Raw genomic sequence first — 27729 nt, 5'->3', positions numbered from 1 at the left:
TAATAAAACAATAAAACACACAAAGGACACAGTTTGGCTGACTCTCTGCTACACTGCAGATAGTGTTTGTGCGTGTTGGACAAAGGGAGGATTGCTGCGTCATTGAAAAGCCGCACGTCTCTACAAAAGCAACACACCTGTGAGGTGAGAAATGTGAAGCGGTTAGCTTTTCTTTCGGGTATCTGCACATAGGCATTTCTTCGGATGAGACATTTGGCGGTGTTCTGAATGTCTCATCCGCGATCTACGATGCGGGGCATGTCAGAAAGGGGAGTCAGAAAAGTAATAGGTTTGATCATACCAGCTGACACTACATATTAGGGAGTGGTGTTGCAGGAGGGGAAAGAAGATTTGATAGAGGAAGAATAAAAGGACAAGAGTCAGTCAACAAAGTTCTCTTTTTATTTTAGCATCTTGTGAAAAAGTAAAAAAAAAAAGCTCTGGACAGTCTCGTCCAAGTTTCAGAACATAACAGAGTTCTGCAGATCCTCTCAAAATAGGGCACCAATTTATTATACGCAATAGAACGTAATGCTTAAAAAACTATGGTCGATTTAAAAACAAATCCACGTTTAGGTCTCTGGCTCAACAGGTTCCCAATATATTTGAAAGTGTCTCTAAGCCACACCTGGTACGTCAACAAAAGGTAAGATCTTTAAAAGAAAATTGGAAAAAGAAATTGTACAAACATAATCTGATGCAGATAACCAAGGGAGGGAATCATTTTGGCAGCTGCTGAACGAAACCTATAGCAAGGGATACTGCACAGGTCTCTCTATGTATCCCTGACCGAGACGAGAAGCTTTTTCCTTAAACTACATCTGGTTGGAAGACCATTCATAAACCCACTCAGTCTGGGCACCCTTGATTTATCTCCCCCCTCTTCACTTGAACCAATCAAAAAGCTCAGAAAGTCTGTCTTATATTATGCATTTCTCTCCAGGTCTATTTACTGTCAGCACCCCCCCAGATGTCAACCTTGGGGTTATCAGAGAGGCCATTAGCTCGAGTTCTGACTTTTGAGTGGAATTTTAGTTAGAAACAGGATATGGAAATGATGAGAAACCAAAAGACAAACGTTAAAACGGCTTCAGTACAAATACACACACAGCTTTAGGAATAAAGGGGAGGGGGGGAGGGGGGCTATGTAAAAGAGAATCTCACACAATCAGTCCCCAAAAACTGATCACAAAAGAAAACAACAGCATCGACATAATATATACACATATATATATATACACACACACACGTATTGCATTAAGTGCATTTAAGTGGCTCTACTTTACATCTGGAAAAACACCCGTTTTCATCCCAGTGTTCTTGGCAAGATCATTGACATTGTTGAACAAGGGAAAACTGAAACAAAAATCCAGCCCACAGTGGAATTGGGCCGTAGTTATAAAGACACATCAGAAGTGACCCAGGACAAACGGCCGAGATCGAAACCTAGACTCTTGTTGAGAACTTTGGGTCTGAGGAGAACTCTTCTCTCTCTCATCAAGTCCACACCTTTGACCAAATCAATATAAAAAAAAGAACCAAACTAAGACGTTCCACTCATCTCTTTGCTCTCTTGGAACTGGAGGGGCCGTCCCTGTGCTGGTCTAAGGAGCGTTTCAGTCCCTTGGTGGCGTGTGTGGGGGGGTCGAGGTGCGGGGAGCGAGCCTTGTTGTGGGCGGAGCCAGTCAATCGGGGGTCTCGGGCCGTCCGGTCCCCTGGTGCTGGGGGGGGCGCGGCTCCTGAAACAGAGTGCGTGTCCCTCTCTCCGGCCCCTAGCAGGAGAGCTTTGGAGCCCCTCTCATGGGAGTGGTCCATGGGTCGAATGCGTTGGTGCTCCTCTGCCTCTCCCCCACTGGGGCTGCTCGTAGCGGGCTCTCTCCTGGCCTCCCCTGCTCGCGGCTCTCTGGGGGCGTCCCCCCGCGGGGTGGGATCGCTACGTCGTCCTCTGGGACGGCGGGGGGCTTCGGCGGCGGGGTCCCGGGCGCACGCGGTTCGGCAGCCGTCCACTTGGGCCTCCCGGTTGTACACGGCTGCTCTGGGGTCCCTGCTGCTGCTGTTGCCGCCTGCAGAGGGCGCCCACGAGCTGATATCCTGAGTGCTCTTGACCTGCTTTTGCCCAGTGTCACTGAAGCGGACCCTTTTTCTGTTGACCGCCGCATGGTCTCGGCCCGTCTCCCGAAGAGCCTCGACCCTGGGCTGGGGGGGCGGAGGGGGGCAGCGGGGCGACGCCTCCTCTCTCTTCTGGAGAGCCTGGGGGGCGAGAGGCAGGCGGGCGGAAGGGGGCTTGAGCGACTGGGCCTTCTGGTCGGGGGGCTTTGGGACTCTCGCCGCCAGCCGGGGGTCGGTGGGTCGCGCTACGACCTGGGGAGGGGAGGCGTCGCTGGGGTGCTGCTGGAGGGAGAGGCCACTGGCCTGGGCCGAGGGCACGGGGTAGGTGGAGCGACGCTGACTGACGGAGGCGGGCCTGGGGGCCTCTGGTTGGGAGGAAGGGTTAGGAGCGAGGTAGGACAGGTTCCGGGCGAGGGAGGGCGAGGGCTTGAAGATCTTCTGGACGGCGCCGTTGAAGGCCTTCTCCTCAGCGCGGACGATGGTGCCTCTCCTGCTGGCGTCATTGATGAGCGCACCCCAGTCACTGTCGCCCTAGTGTGTGTGCGTGTGTGTGTGTGTGTGGGAGGAACCGAAAAGGATAAGTTGGAACGGGTCAGAATCAACTTCATCTGCAAGGTGTTAGCAAAGGACATCAATGACTGGATTGGAAATGTCAATAAATCCAAGGTGTGTTTGTGTTTATACTAATAAAGAAGAACTAGTCATGGATATAAGCCACGCCCACACATATCTGACCAAACCAACCTTGAGTGTGCGCAGGTGACCCAGAATGAACAGGCTACATCTGGCTCGTGTGATGGTTACATTCATCCGCTGTCTGTTAGCCAGAAACCTGTGGGGCAACAGCAAACATGAACGTTATACAGTAGATGAGTCTCAAAGTCAACCTGCGGGGCTAACCTTCGACCCTTCACCGACAGGGCCAACCATCACCCCCACACACACAGGGCTAGCCTCCTCTCTTAACCCACGCCGACAAAGAGTTTAGCCTTACTGTCATCAACACACACAGTGACCCCCCCCCCCCCCCCACCATCCCCCTGCTCCCTCTTCAGTCGTGTCCTCACCCGATGCCGTCCTGGCCCGCCCGGACACAGGACACGATGATGCAGTCCATCTCCTGGCCCTGGAAGCCGTCCACTGTGTCCACCACCACCCTGCAGCCAAACACAGCAGGACCCAGCGTCAACAACCACCCTCGGCAGAGAGGGGACGAGACACAAGGAGGACAAAGACTGAGAGAAAAGAGAGATCAACAGAGAGAGACCGTGTGTGTGTGCATAGGCATGTGGCTGAGCGGTTAGGGACCCGGTCTAGGAATCAGAAGGTGGCCGGTTCGATTTCCCGGCCGTGCCAAATGACGTTGTGTCCTTGGGCAGGGGCACTTCACCCTATTTGCCTCGGGGGGGAATGTCCCTGTACTTACTGTAAGTCGTTCTGGATAAGAGCATCTGCCAAATGACTAAATGTAAATGAGTCTAAACGTGTGTGTGTGTGTGCGCACGGGCCGGTAGACTCACTGGACGTATCCAAAGTCCTCCCGCGTCATCTCCCTCCTGACGCGCTCCTTCTGCCCGTTGTACGGCGTGATCACGCCCACCTTCACCTGCTTCTTGTCCAGCAGGGCGCCCGCCTGCTTCTTGGTGGCCGCCAGCACGTGGCCGTTCATCAGCCGCAGCAGCAGCAGCACCAGGCGCGCCTCCTTCTCGTTGCAGAACGACCTTTGGGGAAAACGCGAGGAGAACACAGCGGGTCAGCCAACGAGACGTCCGTCAAGGCCGCCCGGCCAACTCACCCGTCGGGGGGGGTCGAGTCGGGGGTCAGGGGTCATTCTCGAGCATGCAGCCTCCTTACTCTCTGTCCTTGACCTCTTGGCCATCCGCAACGTCAAACAGGAGGTAGGGCTGGAAAGGCCAGCTGGCAGCACATCTCTCCTCCCCTGTAGCACTGCAGACACACACACACACACACCAGGGTTACCCACCATGTTGAATTCCGTAGTGCAGGACTTTGTTTGGTCCACTACCAGACGTTCGTCGCCCCGTGTTTTCAGGTCAACTAGTCAAGAGCAGCTAATACAGGTGAGAGGATGGACCCACCCCTACACCCTTGTCCACCTTAGAGAGGAAGGGGTTCTAAGGGTGAGCGACTCTTTTCCCAGTAGATGTACAGTAGATGTCGGGCCCTCCCCCGGTGGGGGTGGAGGGGGTGGGAGACCTACCTGTCTGTGGTTAACAGGGGGGGGGGGGGAGAGAGAGAGACCTACCTGTCTGTGGTTAACAGGGGGGGGGGGGAAGAGAGAGAGAGACCTACCTGTCTGTGGTTAACAGGGGGGGGGGGGGGGGGGGGAGAGACCTACCTGTCTGAGGAGCATGGGGGGGGGGGGGGGGGGGGGGGGGGGGGGGGGGGGGGAGAGACCTACTTGTCTGTGATGAGCGGGGTGGGAGGGGAGAGAGAGAGAGACCTACCTGTCTGTGAGGAGCATCTTGTTGTAGATGTGCTTGGAGGGGAACTCGCAGATGTCGGGGTGCATGCGGTACTGTTTCCGTAGGAACACCACGGGGCTGGGGCAGCCCTGCTCCTGGCTGAGGAGGCTCAGGCGCTGACACAGCCGGGCCATCAGAGACTGGCTGTAGTCCAGCTCCTTCGCTTTCTGAGAGAGAGAGGGGAGGGACGCCGAGGGTGAGAGACCACACTACATGGGAGAGAGAGAGAGAGCGTGTGCGCGGGTCGCTGAAGGCGTTTTGAAGCCGCTCGCAGTGGGAGCTGCAGTACCTGGGAGACGACAGTAGGGGGCAGCTGGTTGGGGTCTCCCACCAGGATGAGTGTGCTGCAGCGGTAGAGCATGGGGATCAGGGTCTCTGTCTCTGTGGCCTGACCTGCCTGGGCGTCGTGGAAACCCAAACACGCATGCGCACGAAACGACACAGACACATGGGCATGATGTCAGTCGGGTAAAGGTTTGTTGGTGGGGAAGGAAAATGATTACGCACCTAGGTTTAATTCACTTACAGATGGAAGGCATGATAAGACGAGGAAACTATTTGAAAAGGTTGCGATCTTTCTCATCCTATCTAACCCTTTCAGCTGAGCAGAGACCCTAGCGGCGTTCCGACTCTGACCTCGTCCACGATGACGCAGTTGAAGGGTTCGTGTCCGAGGCGTCGAAAGGCGGACTCTAGGACCATGCTGCCGCTGGTGCTCAGCGTGGAGCAGATGACGTGAGCGTCGTTGAGAACCCTGGCCTGCATCTCCTGCTTCCTACTGCGACTCTGGAAGAGGGAGGAGGGGAAAGAGGCCAGGGGAAATAAAAAAAAGAGTGAGATGGTGGAATGGATATTTCTAGAAAGTTCTTGCCCTTAAAACAATTTTGTTTTTAATTTGTTTATTTTATTTAAATTGTGTCTGATAAGGAGGTTACCAGTGGGTACGTTGTTGAGGTTAGAGATATAAAACAGACTCTCACCTGCTTGAGCTCACTGCTGAGGGCTTGTCTCTCGTTGGCCAGTCTGGTCTTCTTCTCAACCAACTCCCTGTACTGCATATACATAAGGAAGAAACATATCAGCGTGAAAAAAGACTACAATTCCCTCTTTTATTATTATTCTCTGAAAGGACTACATAGTGCAGTAGTTCTCAACCCTGGTCGTCAAGTAACCCCTGTCCTGCATGTTTGAGATGTTTCTCTGCTCCAACACACCTGATTCAAATGAATTGGTCGTTATTTAGTTATGCAGAAGCCTGCTAACGACCATTCATTTGAATCAGGTGTGTTGGAACAGGGAAACGTCTCAAACATGCAGGACAGGGGGTACTTGAGGAGCAGGGTTGAGAACCACCGACTTAGTGGACAAAATGAGTGGAGGTAATGTATATACAGGGCTCTGGCGACCCCATCTGGTGAAGAATAGTACACATGGCTGTGATCTGTATTTTAGGGACGCGTGTCAGATTTGTGCTTTGTCTTTGGATTCTGTCTGTGTGTCGTGTCGTGTGTGTGTACCTTAGGACTGTCCTTATTTGCTGCCTTTTCACAGCTGATTTCCAAGGAGATTTTGTAGATCCAGTCCTCAAGCTGAGCTCTGCGCCGGTGTACGTCTGGGTTTTGTAACATGGCCTTCTCTATTGGGACACACACACACAAAGGTCAGCAATAGTCTGAAGGATAACTGCTACGCTCCGAGAGGCGGTCTCCTCATGTCGTTTCCCCATTTCAATAACATGCATGCGTCACCCGTTCGGCTCTTGATCTGGTTGTCCAGGCTGAAGTCGGCGAGCTTCTTACTGATGACCTTCTCGCTGCCCAGTCTCACCAGGTTGATGTCCCCGCAGTTGCCTGCACACAAACATGCACGAGTGTCACCACAAGCCGACGGTCAGCCCCGGCACACGGTTGCTGTGTCGGCGTGCGCGTCAGAGAGAGGTACCCTGGGGCCGCTGCCCGAGGCCGAGGCTCAGGTGCTTCTGCTTGAAGGCCACGATGACCTTCTTCATCAGGTTGTCGATGGCGGCGTTGGAGGGGGCGCAGAGGAGGACCCGGAGACGACGGGGCTTGGAGAGGCGGTTGGCGGAAGTAGGGGCCATGCTCTGGGCACCCTGCGAGGCATTATCAATCTAGTGTCATTTGATCCATTGATTTGGTGTTTGAAACAAGGCAGATTAAACCTACTATTAATAATAGGATACTACAATTTATCCTGGGATGAACTTCTCACCTGGCACGGTGAAATCACGTCAGAGGTGCAAAGACGAGCATCACAATGTGCCAGGTGAACTCAATCCGTGCACACCTGGGTCTATGGAGCTGTGCGCCCGGCGCTACCGCAGGTCTTACCCCAGAGAAGAGATTCATGAGCAGGCCTACAATCGCCTTGCTCTTGCCTGTTCCTGGAGGTCCGTGGATCAGGCAGACCTTGGGGCCCTTGGCCTGGTTCCTGACAGAAGACGCCCCGTTCCTTACGGCCTTCAGCTGTTCTGAGTTATACTCCTGAGAACACCACAGCGAACGTGGTTCAATCACAACATGCCACACAAACGTTTCCAGGGACTGTCACGTGTCAATTTAGCGTCAAAGAAAGGCACACGCACAAACCACTACATGTAAAACTGTACTGTTACCTACTGCCTGGTACACCAGAGTGGAACTAAATGGGGAAAAGTATACTCCAGTGAATCAACTCCTTACTAGCTCATCAAATTATGACACTATTTGTATCTCTTGTATTTAAAAAAAATTATATTGTAAATTATTTGTATACTTATATTTTATTTTATCTTTTGTATTAGTATTAGGTAGACTTGTACCTTTTGGATAGTTAGACCACATATTTAAGTTTTACGATTCCAATATGTTTAATGTATGCACCTTCTTTCCAAAATAAATTCCTTGTCTGTGCAAATTTTCACAGCGAATAAAACCCTTTCTGATTCTGAAAGCCTTCCTTATAAGACCTCAACTTCAGAGGCTGAATGACAAAGCAAACAACAAGAACTCACTGCCAGGTTGAGGGCGGGGCCGTCCAACTCGCCAGGGGTGAAGTAGGAGATCTGGGGGGCCAGGAGGGACCTGTTCAGGGGACTGCTCTTCAGACTGACCAGGGCCCTGAACTCCCGCAGGGTGCTGATGAGGGAACCCACCACCTCACACCGCACGGGCATCTTGTTCACCGACGTGACGTTCCCACAGGTCTTGATGATCATGGTTAGGATGGTGGACTGGCCTGGGAAGGGGTGGTGGATAGACACTACATTACATTTAGTCATTTAGCAGACGCTCTTATCCAGTAAGACTTGCAGTAAGTACAAGGACATTCCCCCCGAGGCAAGTAGGGTGAAGTGCCCTTGCCCAAGGACACAACGCCATTTGGCACAGCCGGGAATCGAACCAGTGACCTTCTGATTACTAGCCCGATTCCCTAACCGCTCAGCCATCTGACTCCTAGATCAGACAGGAAATGAATATTTGAATAAAGGGACAAACATGTACAACTAGGGGGGGGGTGGGGTGGAAGAGGGGGAATACAACTTTGATCCTGTGACATTCCGTTCCCTTAACATTCCAAGCGATCATCCTTACCCTCGCTTAGGACGTTGGACTTGTGGACACAACCGAAGTATGCCTTGGGCTCCATTTGTTCTTGCTCGCGTATAGCGTAAGCTCCAGTGTTCTGAGGCAGCCACAGGACCACCAGGTCATCCTCCTTAGGGTATAGCTGACGGGACTCTTCAATGGGAGTGAGGCTCGCTGAGAGGGAAAAGGTTGAGGTGAAGCAGGCATGGGACGGGCAGATGAACAAAAGAAATCCTAGCTATGCCAATTACTAGCATTGGCAGCCCAGACACCGTTGAAAAATGAGACGTCGGTGAACTAAGCCAAGTTGTTCACCACTGTCTGTTGTCAACATTGGATTGAGGCAATCGTTTGAATAAAATATGGCTTTCACCGGGTTTGAGTTTTGAAAAGTTAAATGATTATTAATCGTTCATCCACTAAGCAGTAACAGGAATTGTGGGCTTTTTCACAAAAGTTACCCTTGAAAGTGACGTTCCATACACCGTTGCGGAAGTCATTTCCGACCAAGTTCAGCCCCATCTGTCTTGTTCCACTGTTCTTCTGCCAATCAGAGCAAAGCTGACGACAGAGAGACCAAAACCAAGCATTAATTGCAGAACATAGATCTGCAAAAAGGATCCATGAACACCAACATAATAGGCAGTAATTTGTTTCTATTGGGTTTGCCTTACGATCTACTGTGTGGGCTATGCAATTTAAGCATGCAAAAAATTCCACACAACACCCACCTCTTCAAACGCATTGATGAGCAACAAAGGGTAAAAGGTCTTGTAGTACTCATCGAAGGACTTAAAGTGTGTGCCCACTGGCACCAACGGGAAGGCACACAGGTCTGTGGGCGCTCCAAACTGCTTGTAGTTGGTAAACATATCGTAGGTCCACCTTAGAATGTTCTGGATAGGGGTGGAGGGGTCCAAAAGGATGTTCGGGTCCCTTGGTGGTGCCTGTTTGGCTATCACAGGGGCTTCGGGTCTGGAGTAGATCTTATAGGGAGAGCTTTGGGGCTGGACAGGCTGGGGGACCTGGATAGACCCTAAGGGGAAGGTTCTAGGTGGAATGGATTTATATAATGGTTGTCTTGATGGAGGCATTTGTACAGACTGTGCTTGGGGGGGCGGGTGAGGCTGGGGGACACCAGGTCTCCGGACAGGCTGGGGGGGCTTGATGAACTTGCCCCTTCCCGAAGCACAACCAGCCGGACCTGCAGCAGTCTTCTCCATCTCCTGCACCAGCGAAGCACTTCTGGACCTTGACGTCGAAGCATAGATCTTGGTGGTGGACGGCTTGGCGTTCCTGGAAGACATCGGAGACATGCCCGGTTTCAGGAACAAGCGCTCGTCGTTCTGAGCAGCTGCGGTGGCAGATGGAGGCGCAGACGGTTTTTTGAAGCCGTGGTTCGGATCTGCCTGCAGGTGGCCTGGCGGATCTTCTCCATCCGCGGCTTCCTGGCTGTCTCCGTCAATGTCCATGTCTACAGGATCTCGCTGCGTATAGAATCCATCTTCATTTTCCTCCATTTGAGAGGACATCTCCATATCTGTGGTCCCTGTTTGAGTGTACAGCATCCATTCATAGTCGTAATTATCATTACCAAGCATATCCTCCCCCCTGGCAGCCTGGCCAGAGCTGCTAGCAGTGGCATCATCTTTCCCATGGACATATTTGGAGATTGGAATATCTGTGCTGGATGAGGCGGTGCTCAAGGTGGTGGTAGATTCTGGCGCGTTCCCATTCATCGCTGCTTTGGAGACCTCCTTCTCCGGATCTGGCTGGGAGCAAGGCAGGGGATCATCTTCATCCTCCTCGTCTGAAAACATGAGTGGAAGGGCTCTTCGCTCGGGCTCTTTCTTTTTCTGCCCACGGGCGTCTTCCTCAGCATTCTCCCCGGGGATTGCTGGGGTCCCCGACCCACTCCCCTGCTGCTTGGACTTGGCTTGCCTGAAGAACTGGAGTTGCTTTGGGGGTATGAGCTTCCTTTTAGTACCCGGCACTACAAGCGTGTCAGAGGTACGGACTTTGGCCTTCTTGGTCTTTCTGGTGCGCTTCCTCCCTGCCGGCTCTACTTGAACTCCTTGGCCGTGGAGTCTCAGCTGGTCCACGTAGTCCCGGGATCGCTGGGACAAATCAAAGGCCTTTCGTTCTTTCTTTTTGAGACCTAGCTTCTCCGCCGTGGACTCGGGCTCCTTGGCCTTACGGACCTTTTTTGGGGGTACAATCGCTGGCATGGAGGTAGATTGGGCTGGCCTTGAATTGGAGGCAGAGGAGGAGGAAGCCTGGATCTCTTTCTCGGTCCTGGAGGAGGTAGGCTTCGAGAGAGAGGGTTGGGCCTCCCTCTCTTTCCAAGTGGAGTCAGAAGTATGGTCTGCTGTCTTGGGAAGCGGCATGGTAAACTGAGGGGCAATCATTGCATGTACTTTGGATCTCCTCTCTTCATGGTCAGGTTTCTTGCTCCGGGCTATAACAGGAAGTGGTTTCGGTTCTACAAAAATATCATTTTTTGGGACAATGGTGGCACGTTTACGATCTTGAGGAGGCCTCTTCTCCTTGGCTATCCCCTCCTCTGCCTCTAGCATGGCTCTTTCTATGTCTTCATCTGAAATTGGTTGTGTGTCGTTTTCAGGAAAAGCTGAGGTTTCACTAAACGCTGGTCTGACGGGACAATCATTTTTAGTCTTGGGAGGAACAACTTGCTGCACATTGTCGTCCTCTAGACCCGAGTCAGCCCAAGCAGATACAACATCTTCCTGCGTCTCAAACTCAAACACCTGTGATTCGTCCCCCTCATATTCACAACACGGGCTGTGGTTCATGCCAGAGGGTTTGCTCTTGATCATTTGCTTCACAAAAAAAAGGTCTTCCTCCGACTCCACATCGGTATCGCCATCCGATATTACAATGACATCCTCTCTTGTTTCATTGAACACGGATCTGTCAAGTTTGTGCCCACTGCCAGGAGGTATATGGGCTATCACGTTCGTTCTTTTCAACACCGAAAGGCGAGTATCGTCGACGGATTCGCTTTCAGTGGAATCAGCAGGGGGGCTAATAACCTCTGTCCTTGTTCTGTCAGAGTTAGATGTGGAGGGCTTGGGACTTCCTGTCTCGTCTCTGCTCCGACGCTCAAAGGCCATGCTGTTCTTTACGCCTGCATTCTTGTTAGACATCAGCTCACTGAGTTTGGATTTTAATTCCAGAATTCTTCCCAGATCTGGTCTCAAAGAGGACATCTCGGGGATCGGAGGTGAAGCAGAGATGTCTTTCGCTGTTACAGGTACCTCAATAAATTCCGTCTTCAGTGATGGTGCTTCCAGTAGCTGTGCGCTACGATTGCTGCCATTATGGGGAGCATATTCATTGTAATCCAACGATACTTCCTCTTTAATGGGACGGCTACCTACTATCAAACCGCTTGGCCCTGGAAGGTCAGATGGTGCACAAACAGGTGGTGATGCATGGCCAGCATTCAAGGCTTCAGCTGGTGGGGTGATTGTTCTAGCTGGTTTGTCCATCATCTGCCTGACAAACTGCTTCAAACAGTTCTGCAGATGCTTGACCTCTAACCCATTTAATATCCAATCCTTTTGGGGGCCTCTCATCTGCTGGTTCAAGAGATCCAAGAAATGGGAACACTTGGCGGTCTGTTGAGGGGTGTTGGAGCACAGCTTGCTGCCTTCCTTAAGCAGGGCCCGGATGAGACCCATGCAAGCCTGAGGTATCGCCCTGTTCGAAGCCGTCTTGCGAGGCGGTGCCAACCTCGATGACGAAGTGGAGGAGACAGAGTGAGAGCTTGGCACTTCCAAGCCCTTGAAAGCCTCACCGGGAAGTGTAGCAGTCTTCACCAACACCTCCACCCAGTTGGGGGCACAGTAGAAGAGCATGTTCATGCATCCACTCTCCAGGTGCAGATTGATGATGTAAATGAGAATGAGGGTAAAGAACTCGGAGACCTTGTCGCAGGTCGACCTTCGTTCCTGCCAGTCCCTGTTCATTTCTCCGTATAGATACTGGATGACCTCGTTGATGTGTACGTTGTTGAGGTCGATGAGGTCCATGATGGACTTGACGAAGGGGATGAACCACAGGAAGGTGCTGTTGTGGATGCGCAGGGCCTGACCCAGATCAGACTGCAGGTAATTCACCAGACAGTTCATTTCCTCGTAGACCATGCTGCCGTCCGCACCATAGGAGCGTCGCCCTCTCTTTTCCTTAAGAGAGACAGACACACAGACAGAAAGGGAAAGAGATGGAGGGAAATAGAGTTCTTTATTACCTCGTACACCAGAAATCACTGACTTCCCAGGTACCCTATCCTCGACCCTATTGATGTACTGCATCTTGTTGATTTATTTCAAAAGTAATGGTTAACTCTAGCCTGGGAACCAGACCAGTCTGCAAGCTCATGGTTCACTTTCTCTGGCGAATTGGTCTGGCCGCCCTGCCATTCCAGCAGATTTCAACCGCAGGTCTGATATGGGGCGGGTTTAACACGAAAAGGAGGCCTTTTGTTTAGCAACAGGGATGACATCTCAATGCTGTGATTCGCATCTTGCTATTTGCATTTGCTAATTGGTCTGGCGATGCCAGGCTAGGTTAACCCAAGTGTATCTGAGGGAGTGTGCACTTCGCTACTTGTGAGTCTCCATTAACAGGGACCATGGAATTAAATCCCAGAGATTGACTTCATTGTGTGCCATGAAGAAATATATTTGCAAGCTAATATTATACTAAATAACCTTTGCCCTGGCCTTGACTTTCTGACGCTGTTGATTAACAGCCCACGGAAAACTCTTGGAATCACCCTGCAGGAAACATAAGGAAGGTTTAAGTCCAAGAGGTGATCACATGACTCAGCACAGGAATGTGCTAGTGGTGTTACACCGGGTTTCCACGACAGTGGTTTGGAGACGGGTCTGCCTGCAGTGGGCTCGCTCCCACGTCCAAAAAGTATGGGCAGATAAATCTACGGCCACATTCTTTACATTTCCGGTTTGGAGTCAAACACTCTCAAACAATCAGACCAAAATAAATCATGGTGAGAATGTAGCTTCAGCTATCCTACCTTGCTCCGGTCTGGGACGTTAGCACAATACACCATTTGACTGCATGTCAACGTGCTATCATCATCATCATCATCAAGCCCAAACTCCACTTTGACTTGCGCCCTATAGAAACGCGGGGGGGGGGGGGGGGGGAACTATAATTAGTTCTCCATCAAATTCCACAAGAGAAGGGAGATCATGTATAGACAAGTATAGACATCATGTGCCAGTATATAAACAGAAACGTTCGTACATCTGAGATTCCTTTCTTATGCATTCAATCTCTTTCATGTAGCTGGCGCTCTCTGTGATAGTCGTGAAGGCAGGGATGGGGTCTATCTGACCCCAGATCCTGGAGCCCAGCCGGTCCAAGATCACCATGAAGCACTGCAGGGCCGGCCAGAAGGGGTCCTCCTTCCCATCTTCCTCTTCGTCTGCGGGGGAGGGTGCAAACATATATCAAGACAGCTCCATGAGATTAACGCAACCCATAATGCAACAACTACAGTTTTTAACTTTTGATATCTACAACAATATCACTTCACAACCAAATCTCTCTGGTAAAAAACAACAACAATTGTAAATATGTTTGGAAGATTAAAGCAGTTAGATAACTAGTTAAATAACACATTGTCATCGACTTGTCAGCTTCACTGAAAGTGACTTACCCTCCATGCTATTCTTCATCGTATTGAGGATGCACTGGAGGATGTTGGCCTGTTTGTCTGGTCCTAGGAACAGAGAGTCCATGGCTTGTGTGTCCAACTGGGTCAGAAGCATGCAGATGCCTGAAGCCAAATGAAGAAAAGCACAAATGCTTCAGACATTTCCATATCTCACACTATGCTTTTTACAGTTACAGGGCTCAAAATTGCGACCATTTTGGTTGCATATGGTCCAGAAATTGCATCTGTGAGACCTCGAAATACCTTTGGTGCAAATTATCGTTACGGTGCGACCTGTTTTCGTTTCTTTACAAAACGCAGTATCGGCCTGCTTTGAGCTGATACAGTGACCGGTCCACTGTTCCATCCAATAAACGTTATATAAATAAATCTAATATCACATTTTTTAGTTGTGGTGCTTCTTAATATTCGATGGATGCTCCAAACTGCAGGTCCTAACTTTTTAAAGTTGGGAGGACCAGTACTACCAAGTAAAAAAGTAAATTTTGAGCCCTGGGTTATGATGTGGAAAATTAAACCACACTGTTAAATTGATAAAGATTGATTAAGATTAATAAGGAAGCTCTTGAATCACCCCTTTTAGTATTGTTCTATATTAATGGAAAACATATATTAAACTGTAGACTGATTATCAATATCACTGAATTACATACACACACATACAAGGCATTGAGCATGTGTGTGATGTGTATATCAGTGGCTAAGGAGCAGGGGCAACCCAGGAACAGATGTCTTCCTTCTTAAACAGAGGCATAGGCTACAAGTCAAGGTTTTTGGCCCTACACCCAGAATCTAATCTTAAGTCAATAAAGGGTCCAGGCAAACTAAGGGAAGCCACGTTTTGGGAAGCCCAAGCACTAGGCCTAAATTGGGACGATTCACAGTTGTAATTACCAATAGTAACATAACTCATGAGAATAGGAAGGGACATTAAATAGTATAACTGGATACCCGGGGGGGTAAAAATAAGTTGGGTTTCAGGACCTGCTTACGTTTATTGGGATTTTTGTTTGTCTTGAAGACCAATAAACATTTTGAATCAAACTTTGCAGTGTTCCAGTGCCATTTTCTACTTTAAAGATTGATTGAAGACTTGGATAAAATTACACCACATGAGCTGATACAGTGACCAGTCCACCGTTCTATCAAACCAATGTTACATAACCAACTAAACGTCATCTTTACGTTCTAAACTTTAATGCAGGTTTTTTATTGGTTAATATTAGCCATCAATCACTCCTTGTCACTGCGCTCCGTTGTCACGTGACAGGGAGCTAACTAGCGCGCAAAATAAGTCAATGTAAAAGAATAACCAAACTAAATTGAGATTGATGCCTCACCCAGCCAGTAGTTCTTGTCGTTCTTAGAATCATACAGATGCGATGGCAGCATTGTCATCTTGGTGGTGGGGTCGTAGGTGATGTCAATCCCCCGGAGGTTCCGGGAGATTCCAAGCTCCACAACACAGAACATGCAGGAAAATATCTCCTGGAGGTCATAGAAGTCATCTCTGTCCACGTTGCCCAGAGACCTGGCCACGTTGATGGCCCACCGCCTCACCTAGGGAGGAGGGGAGGAAAATATAGGAGATCATGTCGATTCTGAAGATGTAGAATAGGTGTTACTATTCTATAACCCCCAACCCTTTCAAGGAGACCTTGAGAAAATGTTCATCTCACCACGGTAACACAATTAGCATCTGACAATAGTGTGATGATACAATGACTATATGTCCATTGCATGTGTATATTTGCAAACTATTTTACAACGAGCAGTACCGTCTCATTGGGATGAACTAAGAGGAGGTAGATGCCTGGGTTTTTTTCAGTAACCTGAAAGGATTGGTTTGATTTCTCCATCTTACAAAGAGCCTCGACACACATTTCACCTGGTGGACAAAAGCACATATGAAGGAGAATGCAGCCCAGCATGTCTACGTCAAAGAAAAGAAAGTGGGTGTAATGCTCCGTATATACACTGACAATGGTACTCCACGGGTCTCTACAGAATTACACCCAAGTTGCCCTTCAGAAGAGAACCTTTAAGTGAATTGGTGGTTGTGTATCAAACTCACTCAGTTGGCGATGAGCCATTAGGTACGGGTATTTCAGGATCTCTAGCAGAGGGAAGCGTAGGAGATTAGCATACTCCGCGGGGTTTGTTTTAGACACTTTGGTCTCCTCCTGATTATCTTCGATGACCCAGAGATCGTCATCTTCCAGCTCCTCTTCTGAAAACTGAGAGAAGTGGCTGACGAGCCGAGATGTCTCCAGCTCCCAAAGCCTCTGTTGGGAAGAATGGGAGGCGACAGGGTCAATGGAGAGATAAAGATGGTGACCAAAACGGTAATATTCAGATTCAATTAAACAACATAGGTGTACATGCTGCACAACACATCTAAACTGTCACCTTATGCAGTGCAGGGAAGTTTTCCCTCGCTTTGTGGTACTCCAGAACACACTCGTTGCAGAAGCAGAGGTCCGCGTTGACCGCCTCCTCATCTTCGACCGAGAGCGAGCCAGAACCGTAGCTCTGGAGCAGCTCTGCGGCACCATTTTCAACTGACGTGCACCAGCGACAGGTACTCATCTATAGGAGAAAAACAAACAGGTAAAAATAATGCTGATGGTCAGAGCACAGGAAACTCATGTAAATAACGTCTGTCAGTGATTTACAAAATGATTTACATAATATGGATAAACAAAAGGATCTCAGGGTTCGGCTTTTCAAGTTTAAATTCAATGTTTACAGTATATCATGCGTCCACTTTTCTAATAAAGCCTCATGACTCCTTTGCGCTGCAAACTTTGTTGACATGCTAACTCACATGTAGAAGAGAACTGCTTTGTTGACAAAGCAAACACGCAAACCCTAGCTCAAAATAAAAACGGAGGGAAACTTCCTTTCCTTGGAAAAGTAACGCGTTAGCTGAATAGCTAGTCTAGACAGGTAACTAGCTAGCTAGTTGCTAAAATAATTCTAGTAGTAGCTAGTTAACCAGAGAAAGCGTAACAGTACGAAGTCAATCAATGTTTTTCCGGAATGCGATGTGGTTTTTGTGACCAAAGCAAACCTTACCATAATTAAACGGTGTTGAATATAAAAGGTGCATTAAATCGATGTATCAGACAAACAGCTCTGTTCCAATAACATGTAATGGCATTCAACTACTAGTACATGCTGTTTGATTCCATCTCAAAAATTCTTCGCCGTTACCTTCGCAAGCGAAGTTGCTAACTGGTGGGGAAGTGACGTTCGACCTTCTCTTCCGCCTTGTTCTGTGTGATACCTGCCCTGCAAAAGCTAACCGCAGTAACTACGCAAACATACCCCTTTTCCACCAACGCATTTTGGGTGCCTCAGTGAAACTGAGAAAAATTACTTCAAAGTTCTTTGATTATCCAGCCAGATGCGTTGTAGGTAGATTAGTCGTAGTGCACTGATTGAACATAGGCCTATATTAATGAAGTAATATTTATTCATTAAAAAACACGGCCACAGATTTAACCCATGACCCCAAACATGCAGATACTTCACTCTGACTGCCGTTGGATTTCCTTAAATAGCTAACGCAGGTAATGCAGAAGCGAAGTGCAGTATGTTGTTTTACAGTTGTTTTCTTTGTATTTTCAGTAAAAAACGAACTAACAAACGAATTAATTTTGATAATTGTCTTCAGTATTTTACACAATGAATGTATGCAAAAGTAGCCTACACTGAATAACATGAAAGAGATTAAAGCGAAATACGCTAGTCATCACCTAACGTTAGCTTGCTTGAGTTAAGGTACTGTACTTTACTAGCTTATGGGGGTGGGTTTAACGCAGTTGGTTTAGTAACTCATTGGCACATTACTTAACCATAATCTGGATATTTTCTTTTAAGTGCTTGTTCCATTATTATTTTCCCTCTAGATACAATTTCATTCAGGTGAGATTGGTGATAAATGAGCTCAAAAATGGACCAATTGAATGACTTGAAGACCGCAGTAAATGCATCCTATGTAGGGGCAAACAGTGCAGAGCGCAGAAACGGCCCTTAACTGCGGTTTGCTTCGGGTTGAATTGCGTCCGATGTATGGGGAAACAGATAGCCTACAGAGCGCGTAACTATACACTTACTGCGTTTTTGCCTCGGTTTTAAGTGTGCTTTTGCATTTACAGCTATTTTTATACCACTTTTCTTGAAAACGGAGCAAGATTGAATTCTGAAACCTTGTCACAAAATAAAGCCGATATTGAGAAGTTCACTTTAATTTCACTCAATGTTGACAAAAATTAAGTTACTGCAGTTAGCCTTTGCACGAGTTGCATGCTCACACAATAGTATTGAAAATTCATTTTAAAATACATCACACGGTGCAATCTTGTAAAAAATCCACACTATTAACTACAGGCATGCAAACAGGTCAGGTGAAAAAAGGTGAAAAGGATACGGCGAACCCCCGACCCTCTAGGGAGGTCCGGGAAGAAAACGCATTGAATTTTAAAGTTAAACTCATAAATCTGGTGCACTTTGAGAGCAAAATGAAGAGGCCAGAATCTGTGCTCTTGTAAACAATGTCATGTTCTTTTAACCATAAAGAAAACATTTTGTGTAGCATACATCATAAAAAACTATTAAACTAACAGGATTACCTGTGTTGAACTACTTTAAAAAGCAAAAGTCAAAAGCATCACTTACTGTAAAGCACATCCAATAGACCAATAGACCAATAATCATTTTTTATATTGTATTAAAATTGTTTCTACTAGAAGATAATGTAAGATGGGTCTGTAAACCTCTCCCCACTCTGCCTCTGATTGGCTGTGAGGTTTAGGCATTAGGAGTGACAATTGGTTCCAGAGCCAGTTGTAAAGTTGGGAAGCACGGGATAAATGCTATGTTGCCCCGCCCCGTCTGTTGAGTATCTCATGCCATGTCGGCGTCCGACCACATGGACAAATATTTTGGGGGGGAGATGCCGACCTTGTCCCCAGCAGACAGAGGCTTTGTCAACGGGTGCTGGGGAGGAACAATGGCTTCTCCATAACCCTCTTTATACCATGGTCTGAGTGAACACACGATTCTGATGGCTCCAGGGGTGTCCCTTATCCGGTGATATACGGACACCTACTACGTAGTTGCAGCAAAACTGTCTGTTCGCCGTTCTAAATTATTGCGCTGGCTACACAGTATATGAGCCTGTACAGAGTGTCTAAAATAAGTAACCAACAGGGACACGGAGTCAAAGCTTCCATTTACAATTTCGAAAGACTTGTATTTAACAATATTGAGTGACTTTAATATTTATTTTAACCTAACCAAATGGAAAATTGACACTTCACTTTTAAATTCATCAGTCCTGTTTGGAGTGCCCTGCCAGGGCCCATTGAGCTCACTCCTGCCTAGCCTTGAGTTTCTCCTCGACTGTGTGATCCCTCTTGAGCCTCCCATGCAGGGATTGCTCTTGGGATGGCATGTCTCACTTCTGGGGGCTCTTAGCTTGGTCAAAACAGTGTCCAGCATTTCATTACCTGCCCCTGTTGGAATTGGCATTGCCTCTGCCCCCCTCTCAACCAAAGTCCGTCTGGGTGGGACAGCGCTAGTACTCATCTGGAACACATGGGGCGCTGTAGAGAGAGTCTGGTCAGGGGTTGCTCTTCCCTCCTGCATCATTGCTCTCTGCCATGGGGTGGTAGTTGTTAGGCACAGCAGCTCGGTGATCTAAGCTTAAATACAGGTATATCATTCAACAAGTCAAACCAGCCCTTGTCCTCTCTAACACCAACTATAATGAGATATGAATCAGTTTGGAGAAACTCTCAAGACTATACCCCTGTATAGTATGTATGTGTTTGTGCATAGCATTTATGTGGCAGTGGCTTTGTTGAACGGGAAAATCACTCTGCACACGCAACAGAAACACAGTTCCTTTTTTTATTACTTCCTATATAAACACTTTGAGAAAGGGCTTGTGTAAACCCTTTTGTTGTACTTGTGCCAGATTTTCGCCTCTCCGTCTGTAATATTCAGAGAGAAGAGAATGTGAGACAACTTGTATATGCATTCCTTCAAGTTTACTTTCAGATTTTTCGCTTACAGTTACTTTAAACATTTCAACCCCTTGAAACCTTTCTGGTCAGTTTCGTCAAACTTTACACAGATATTTTCCTATCCTAGTTTAAATTGTTGACTTCTCTTGAAATCATATACATTCACTTGGTTTTTAATGTTCCCTCTTCTGTTGGTCTAAAGATGTGCCATCATTACTTGATTGTATTCTGTTCAGTTCACACTGCTTCCCTGCTCTGCTCTGGTCTGGGCCCGGCCCCCACCTCTCCCCCTCAGGACACTCGTCCCAAATGAAAAAAAGGTGGGGGTCAAGCAAACCAACACAGACACAATGCTTCCTATGTCACAACTTTACCCCTATCCTTAATAAGCAAACATGAAACTCTTCAGGATTATGACCTTGTTAACATCTATGTTAAACCTTTCCATGTTTATCGTTCTTTACCATTTCTTGTGCGTGATCAGCCATGTTCTTAGTTTAGGCTTGTCTGTTAATTTTATACGGGTAATTAGGCCGTTTTTTCAGCCGCACACGCACATTCATAGTCCACAATTCTACCAGGTCCAGTACTTGTTAGTTATTTCCAAATAACTTAAGTCAGTTCACTGGCTTCCTTTCATCTTTATTCATGTCAACAGTTCTTATTTCCTTCTATTGCTGATTTACGATATTCACACATTGCTCAGGGCATCGCCCTTTTTTTTTTGAACAGCCCTGCTCACCCCCTCCCTTACAACTCGCCTTCCTGAAGCGAGTCTGGAACGATTGCGCAACAGCCGTAATCTCTCATTTTTTCAGCCTTTTTTTCACTGATTTTTGAGGGTTATACATGTCAATATCAAAACAGTCAATAGATTTATCACTTCGTTTTTACCTGACTCCATCTTCCATATGTTTTTTAGCATTTTAACGGAGATTTTTGTCTTTTTCGTTCCTCTTGCTCCTTCAACAGCCTTTTTTACCACAGCTGTTTTAGGAACTTTCAGAACTTCCCAAGACTGCCATCTCTTGGAATGTCATAAAAAACATACGTCTTTTCAGGGCCGTAACTACCATTGAGGACACCGAGGTCGTGTCCTCGGTATTTTTTTTCGTATTTCTGTTTTTTTTTTTGCTTAAATCGTGGTATATAAACTCAAAATAAAGTACACGTGAAACTGACTGCAGGACGATGATCTTGGTCTCCCACAAACCGTAACGTGATTTTATACTTGAAGAGCCGAGTAGCTCAAGAGTTTGGACATATGTGCTGCGCGTCATCAACAAAACGTACTGTCGTTATGGTAACCACCAAACACAAGTCGGACGCTGATGTTACCGCCATAGACATACCGCTACTGTTAGTGAATAGCCTATGTTAGTTACAGTCACTGGAAGAGGAGCGCAGCAAACTAAACATGTAGGTTAAGAGAAGTTTAAGTGGCAGATGACTGTGAGAAGAAAGATTCATTTTCATGTGGAAATATTGTATTGCAGCAGCGTACTACTCAGATAAGGAAACATCAAATCAAAGTTTGGTTAACTCCGTCAGTACCGGTTGTCAATCAATTTCCACCGGTTGAATCAACATTCATTTTGCGATTGATATGATATGTCATTGATGTGATTGATTGAAAATGAAATTCAGTGGCAATTGGGAAATATCAAACTGACTCGCTATCGCTCGGTCGATACGTTCCAGCCTCAGTTTGATATTTCCCGGCATGACCGAACGGTCGAGGTTAGTAAGTAGTTTATTATATGGCAATTTTAGATTCTTTTCATTTTGTAAACGAAAATAAATGGTACCTTTAGGCTAATTGTAGCTAGCTCTTAAGTCTTCTCACGGTGTGTTTCATGTGTTGCCAAGCAACTCATTACTTTTGATAGAAAGCGGAGAACATGGTTCTGCTAAAATGGCTTTAATTTCATCACAAAATAACGACACAAGTGATTCAAAGAGTCTGGTCTTCATCCTCACTTTCGATGACAAAGCTTTTCAGCATCATCTGGATAGTAAAACTCAGCAGCTGACTCCTCGATATCGCTCATTTTGAAGCTGACGTCAGAGGGCAATACGGATCCGTATTGACCGGCGAGGAGGGCAACACGCTGGGGTGACTACCCGTTATCCAATCAAAACGCTCGTACCGTCGTTGCCATATAATAATAATTAAAAAAAAAAAAAAATTGTGGTAACTTGCCCTTACTTCATGAGTCCCATAAAGGTCCTTCAAAAAGCCTCAGAATGCCCCATGTTTACCTCAAAATTTCAAAAGCTCCACACCGCCCCAGATTCAAATGTCATAATGATGATGTTTTTGCTCCTTAAGACTCAATAAGAGAAAATGGCCATATTTAAATAATGTAATTTTAAAAAATTCCGGGGGAGCATGGCCCCGAACCCGCCTAGAAGTTCTGACTCATGACCTCAGTATTTTTTGGGGCCTGCGTACGGCCCTGCGTCTTTTCATACATTATATACATTATCTACGGATATCCGTCTAACCCAAGTTTTTTCAGCGCGTCTTAAGATGAATCTTTTCGGATAGCTAGTCCTGACTCACTTTCGACTGAAGTAATAGCGGCCGCTATACTTTGCTGTCACTTGTTGTTAATAGTGCAACTTTTTAGCCAGGACGGGTATTACAATAATAATTTGTTTGAGGTCTGTTGAAAAGACTAGTCACGCCAGATGCCATCCCCGAATTGTTAACACCTTTGACTAACCTGATCTTTTTCAACAGCCTTGTTTTGAAGCGTAACCATCTTACTGTGATTACACACGCTTTAACCATTTGTTGGTTAATTGACGATTTGTCCAGACTTTTTGAATTTTACCTTTTGCTAGATTCAAAAAGCCCCAAAAGTTATGTCCTCAGTTTGCCGAATTTCGTTTTAACTGAGGTCCATAGCAAGTTTGTACCTAAACTAACAGGTTATGAATACTGTAAAAAATGTCAGTGGAATTAACGGTGAAATGCTGTTAAATCATGACAGTAAAAAATTGTTAATAGAAAAACAGTGAAGCGGTGTTTGATTTACAGTAATATTTAGCAAAATACGGAACCTAACACAACTGTTAATTTTAATGAAAGAACATGTGAAAAAAATCATATTGATTTGTAAAACGTACACATTACTGTAGTTTAAACACTGATAAACTGTAATACAATAAACAATACATTACAGTAAAAAGTACAACATGGGAGTGTTAAAATAATGTTTTTTTTCGTTATCTTTTTTCTTATACATAAAGAAACCGTTTTACATTTTACAATTCCTTGTGCTATAATTTACAATATGCACAAATACAGTAAACTTATGTTGATATGAAAGGTTAGGCCTATGACATGTTAACTGCTGTAAATAAATAAATATAGCTTTTTAGCATCTTAGACACAGGAAACTAAATTTCTTAGAAAACTTAAATGCAGAAATGTAATGTAAGTCTTATTGTCAGTGTGGGAAAGTGGTGTTTACATATGAAACACATTTAAATTTACATATCAGCAGTTATGAGCCCATTAGGTGTTAGAGAATGTGGATGACCAGTTTGCCTCAACTTCTAAGAAGAATGTCAACAGTGAATGTGACTTACATGTTTCTCATAGAACCAAGGTATAAAAAGAGCAGACTGGAGTTGGATGCTTTTTAAGCAGGACAGGAGTAACAGCAATCAAAACTAGATACTGATTTTAAAGCACATAAGCTACTATCCATTGCTAGCTTGATTGTGAGGGCCTTTTGTCATTTTGTGCTCAATCTAATACAATAAGTGAATCATAAAGTTTTTAAATAGTAAACCATTATCAAATCATTGCACTATATTGCCAAAGCTCTTCAGTAATTATGGATATCCATAATGTTTGTTTTTCATTTTAAATGTTCCTATAGAGAGGTGTTAAGTTTCCTTGCACATCAAACAAATGAAATACTCATTCAGCTTTGTCAGCTTCTCTTATCAACCTTCTATATCAACCTCTCTCAATCCTAGTTTTTGGGCCTATAGCTTGCATGTTTTTAGATGTTTATCTGCTACAAAAGAGTGGATTGTCTCAAAAATGAGTTGGAAGCAAGATACCACTATTAAGTGTGCCCTTTGCACCCCTCCCCCCACCTGTCACAGGGCCAGGCTGCTGCTGTAACCTGCTAGCCAACCTTTACTGAAGGGACTGTTTGAACGCACTGGAATTAAAACCTGTTTATCTTTATGTATATTTGAGACCACACTTTCGTAGATGAACGTTTCCACTATATGTTAACGGATTTTCAGGTTGATCCGATTAAATGGCTTCACTCATGACTGTGCGGCAACACACAATTTCAAACAAGTTTGCTGACGACACAACCATTATGGGGCTCATATCTGACAGTGACGAGTCAGCCTACAAAGAGGTTGATACCCTGACATCATTTTACATTTGTTAAGGATAGTGTAAACTGGGTGTTGAGAGGAAGAATGATACACGGTTAAGCATCGGACCAAGTTATTTGTAGTTTAATTAGTAATGATGCAATCACAAGATACACAATGAAAACAATACACCAAGATGTCCGTAGTCTAGTACAATGAATCAGTCGATGATGCAACAGCAGTCGTCCCACCAAAACAGAGTATAAGATTAGAACGAACGAAGGCCTTCGTTGAGAAAGTGGTTGTGACAGAATATCAGAGAAAGTTCTGCCCCTCCCAAGTTCTGTCTCCCCGCCCTTGGGAGACAGATCTTGTACTCCCCAGAGAGGGAGGTCTGGTGAGTGGCCATTGGTCAGGAGACCTTGGGGTGGCTATTGTTAACCAATTAAATGTCCAGGGCGTTCATGCTGGCGCAAGGTGGGCAGTCCACGGACCTGGAGATGTTAGGAGAGGGAGGGGGCAGAGAAGACCCACAGGTCTGGTGTTGTTCAGGGAGGGGGGTGGACAAGACCCACAGGTCTGATGCAATCCAAGGGGGGGGGGGGGGTTTGAGTTCTCCAGAGTTGAGAGCAGGTCATCTCGAGGTCCTGATGATATACGGGGTGGGGTCTTCAAGGGGAAGGGGAGAGGGTAAGACCACTCCTAGGTCAGATGATGATGATGTAAAGGGGCAGATGGGCTCCAAGGAGAAGGGGGCCATCCAGTGAGAAGGGGGGGGGGCAGGGTCTCCAGGGGAAGGGGGCATATTATCCATAGTAAGAACTGTCCGGTCTGACTCGTCCTGAAGCAGAGAAGAGTTATGTTCCCAGCATCACCTTATCTCCCAAGTTGACACTTTTACTCCCATGAGCTGACTAGCTCATTGTGCTCACACCAGTCCCTGAGCGTCACGAACTCGCCTCCCAAGTCAGTTTGCCTGACATCTGCATTCTTGTCCACACACCAAAGTTACATTTCAATGTTTCTTATCTGTTACTTTATTAAATCAATTGATCACATTCAATATTTGTATCTTAGTTATTAGCATTACACAACATGTGTGTTTACATATTCATATTAGATATTGATTGGTATAGCAGCATTGATCAGCAGTATAATGCTATCATTCCCTCACACATTACATTTACATTTAGTCATTTAGCAGACGCTCTTATCCAGAGCGACTTACAGTAAGTACAGGGACATCCCCCCCCGAGGTGAAGTACCTTGCCCAAGGACACAACGACATTTTGCGCAGCCAGGAATCGAACCGGCAACTTTCTGGTTAATAGCCCAATTCCCTGACCGCTCAGCCATCTGACATCATGGTGTCGGGACAATATAACCTCTCTCTCAACGTCAGCAAGATTTGGGAGATTATGTGTACCGTATTTTCGGACTACAAGTCGCTCCGGTGTATAAGTCGCAAGACCAGCTATGAAAAAAGTGTGATTTATAGTCCAAAAAATACGGTATAGGTTTAGTATAGTGTACTGTATATTATTATTGGTATATTAGGATATTATATTTTAGCTTATAGATGTAATCTAAACTGAATACTTATTTTATGTTATGTAAACGCTGCATGTTCAGTATAGGCTGCAACATAAAATGTGCTTGGCAAAAGTGCAGGTGATTGCAGTACATATTGTGGACAGATGAATTTGAAATTTAAAATTATATCCATAAATATTAGGAGTTATTCTGCCTGCTCAAAGCATGGAAATGAAGATAAACCATAACAATGTTCAACTTTTAGGCCTGGTTTGCAGAAAGGTTAGACCTATTTTACCCTCCACATGCAGTTAAATGTTTCAGTTATTTATTTTTGCTTGATGTCATCTGTTTAAATATAAATTATCAAATTGAAAGTTAATCTTTGTTTTCATTACAGAATAATGTACAATTTAAATATAACAGTACTTTTCGACGTAGGCCTACATTTTACATTCCCGCAAAAATCAACGGCTGATGCGTTGAATTTCAAATTTATCAAATCACTGAGTAGTAGAGTTTGTTTCCGTCCTTTCATTGGACCACGTAAAGCCCGCGGGAGCCAAGTTCAAGCTTGTGCTTAGCTGCAGGTTGCCGTTTCCATCTATCCACACACTGCCAGCGCATGGAAGAGCAATTTGTGTTCAACGCCGACGACGATTTTTTGCAGGTAAATACTTGATTTTCTTCAAACTTGATGACTGTCAGAAAAAATACTAGCTTCTGTTCGTTTTTTTTATTTTTTACCGAAGGTGTATTTTACAGTATCGCCTACTGACCGAAGAGGTTAGTTAGCTACAGTAGCTAGTCTGGTGGGTTTTCATTTTTAACGGAAGACCTAGGCTAGCTATTAGCTCAGTATGTTTAGCAAATCTAGCTAGTTAGAGTACGTTACAGTATTAGTTGTGGAGCGGTGGTGTTTGCCGTGACACCTTGAGTTGGAAAATATTTGTGTTAAACGGGTGGTTTTATCAGTTAACTGAAAATTATTTCTTGCTGTTTGCCATTTCCATCCATCCACACTGCCAGCGCATGGAAGAACAATTTGTGGAACCCAGCAACGTGACTGACAAGCGCCGACGACGATCTTTTTCAGGTAACTAGGTTAAATACTTTATTCAAACTTGATGACTGTTTGTCAGAAAAAAATAAGAGCATTCTAAAAGCTAGAGTTACGCTAGCTACCTCCAGTATATATTTTTTGCTAGCTTAGAACTAACGTTACAGTAGTGACATTAGTTGTGGAGCGGTGGTTTTTGCAGTGACACTTGAAGTGGGAACTTTTTTTAAACGGGTGGTTTAGTCATTTTACTGAAAATGATTTCTTGCCTTTATTGCAGCAAAAGTTTAGATAGCTTAAGGGGTTATGTTCGGCATTGTAGAGTTCATAGGAATGAACCTCACTGTCTTTTCAAATGTGTTGGCGCTGACTGCAAGCGGACATTTTGCACCTACCCAGCTTTTAAAGCTCACTTTTATCGTATTCATAATGTGTCTGTACCCACTGTTACTGCTAGAGCCGTTACAGATTTGAAATGTGCCGTCGCGCTGTGTGAGCGCCAATTTCACACAGTAAAAGAACTCCTCTCACACTTAAAGGATAGTGATGGGAAGTTCGGTTCTTTTTACTGATTCGGTTCTTTGAATCTCGTTCAGTAAAATGAACGAATCTTTTTTCGAGTCATTTGTTCATTTCAGGGGGGGGGGGGGGGGGGGGGGGGTTGGGGGCTATACGTCCACTGCAAAGGACGTATAGCCCCTATACGTCCACTGTAGGTTAGTGCATGACATGTGCACCAGCAAATACTATTTCAAAATAAATTCCTGCATTAAAATAATGTATCATGAGTTTGTATGATTTGGTCATGTATTATCACACTAGCATTTAATTATCACGT

General features: G+C 46.0%; 1 protein-coding gene across 2 annotated transcripts; it reads right to left on the bottom strand.

Annotated features, from left to right (window-relative positions):
- Positions 1-380: 380 nt before the first annotated feature.
- Positions 381-18774, bottom strand: setx (senataxin). 2 transcript variants are annotated; one of them, XM_047014341.1, is made up of 25 exons: positions 18591-18774; positions 16317-16496; positions 15982-16192; positions 15686-15795; positions 15248-15467; positions 13890-14009; positions 13475-13655; positions 13242-13344; positions 8911-12387; positions 8641-8740; positions 8186-8353; positions 7606-7829; positions 6944-7096; positions 6537-6705; positions 6344-6445; positions 6113-6231; positions 5576-5647; positions 5232-5381; positions 4885-4992; positions 4578-4762; positions 3964-4056; positions 3630-3830; positions 3177-3266; positions 2854-2941; positions 381-2640 (listed from the first exon to the last, which is right to left on the bottom strand). In XM_047014341.1, exons 1-25 carry the CDS (start codon positions 18627-18629, stop codon positions 1558-1560), a joined length of 7746 nt encoding a protein of 2581 aa, XP_046870297.1. In that variant the 5' UTR covers positions 18630-18774; the 3' UTR covers positions 381-1557. The 2 variants fall into 2 exon arrangements, with proteins under 2 accessions (XP_046870297.1, XP_046870298.1); XM_047014342.1 differs by lacking the exon at positions 18591-18774 and adding an exon at positions 16986-17162.
- Between the last annotated feature and the right edge of the window lie 8955 nt (positions 18775-27729).

Source organism: Hypomesus transpacificus, unplaced genomic scaffold (assembly GCF_021917145.1).
Source record: "Hypomesus transpacificus isolate Combined female unplaced genomic scaffold, fHypTra1 scaffold_241, whole genome shotgun sequence".
Classification (NCBI taxonomy): Eukaryota; Metazoa; Chordata; class Actinopteri; order Osmeriformes; family Osmeridae; genus Hypomesus; species Hypomesus transpacificus.
Note: the sequence above shows the minus strand (reverse complement) of the source record. Positions and strands in the feature narration are given on the sequence as shown.

Bases quoted from the DNA above. Each gene is read 5' to 3' on its own strand.
- setx (XM_047014341.1), bottom strand. From the start codon at position 18,629: ATGATTATTGGTCTATTGGTCTATTGGATGTGCTTTACA. The intron at 4,763-4,884 runs GTACTGCAGCTC...TCTCTCTCTCAG, and splicing joins CCCCTACTGTCGTCTCCCAG to AAAGCGAAGGAGCTGGACTA. The intron at 4,057-4,577 runs GTAGGTCTCTCT...GTGTGTCTGCAG, and splicing joins AAGATGCTCCTCACAGACAG to TGCTACAGGGGAGGAGAGAT.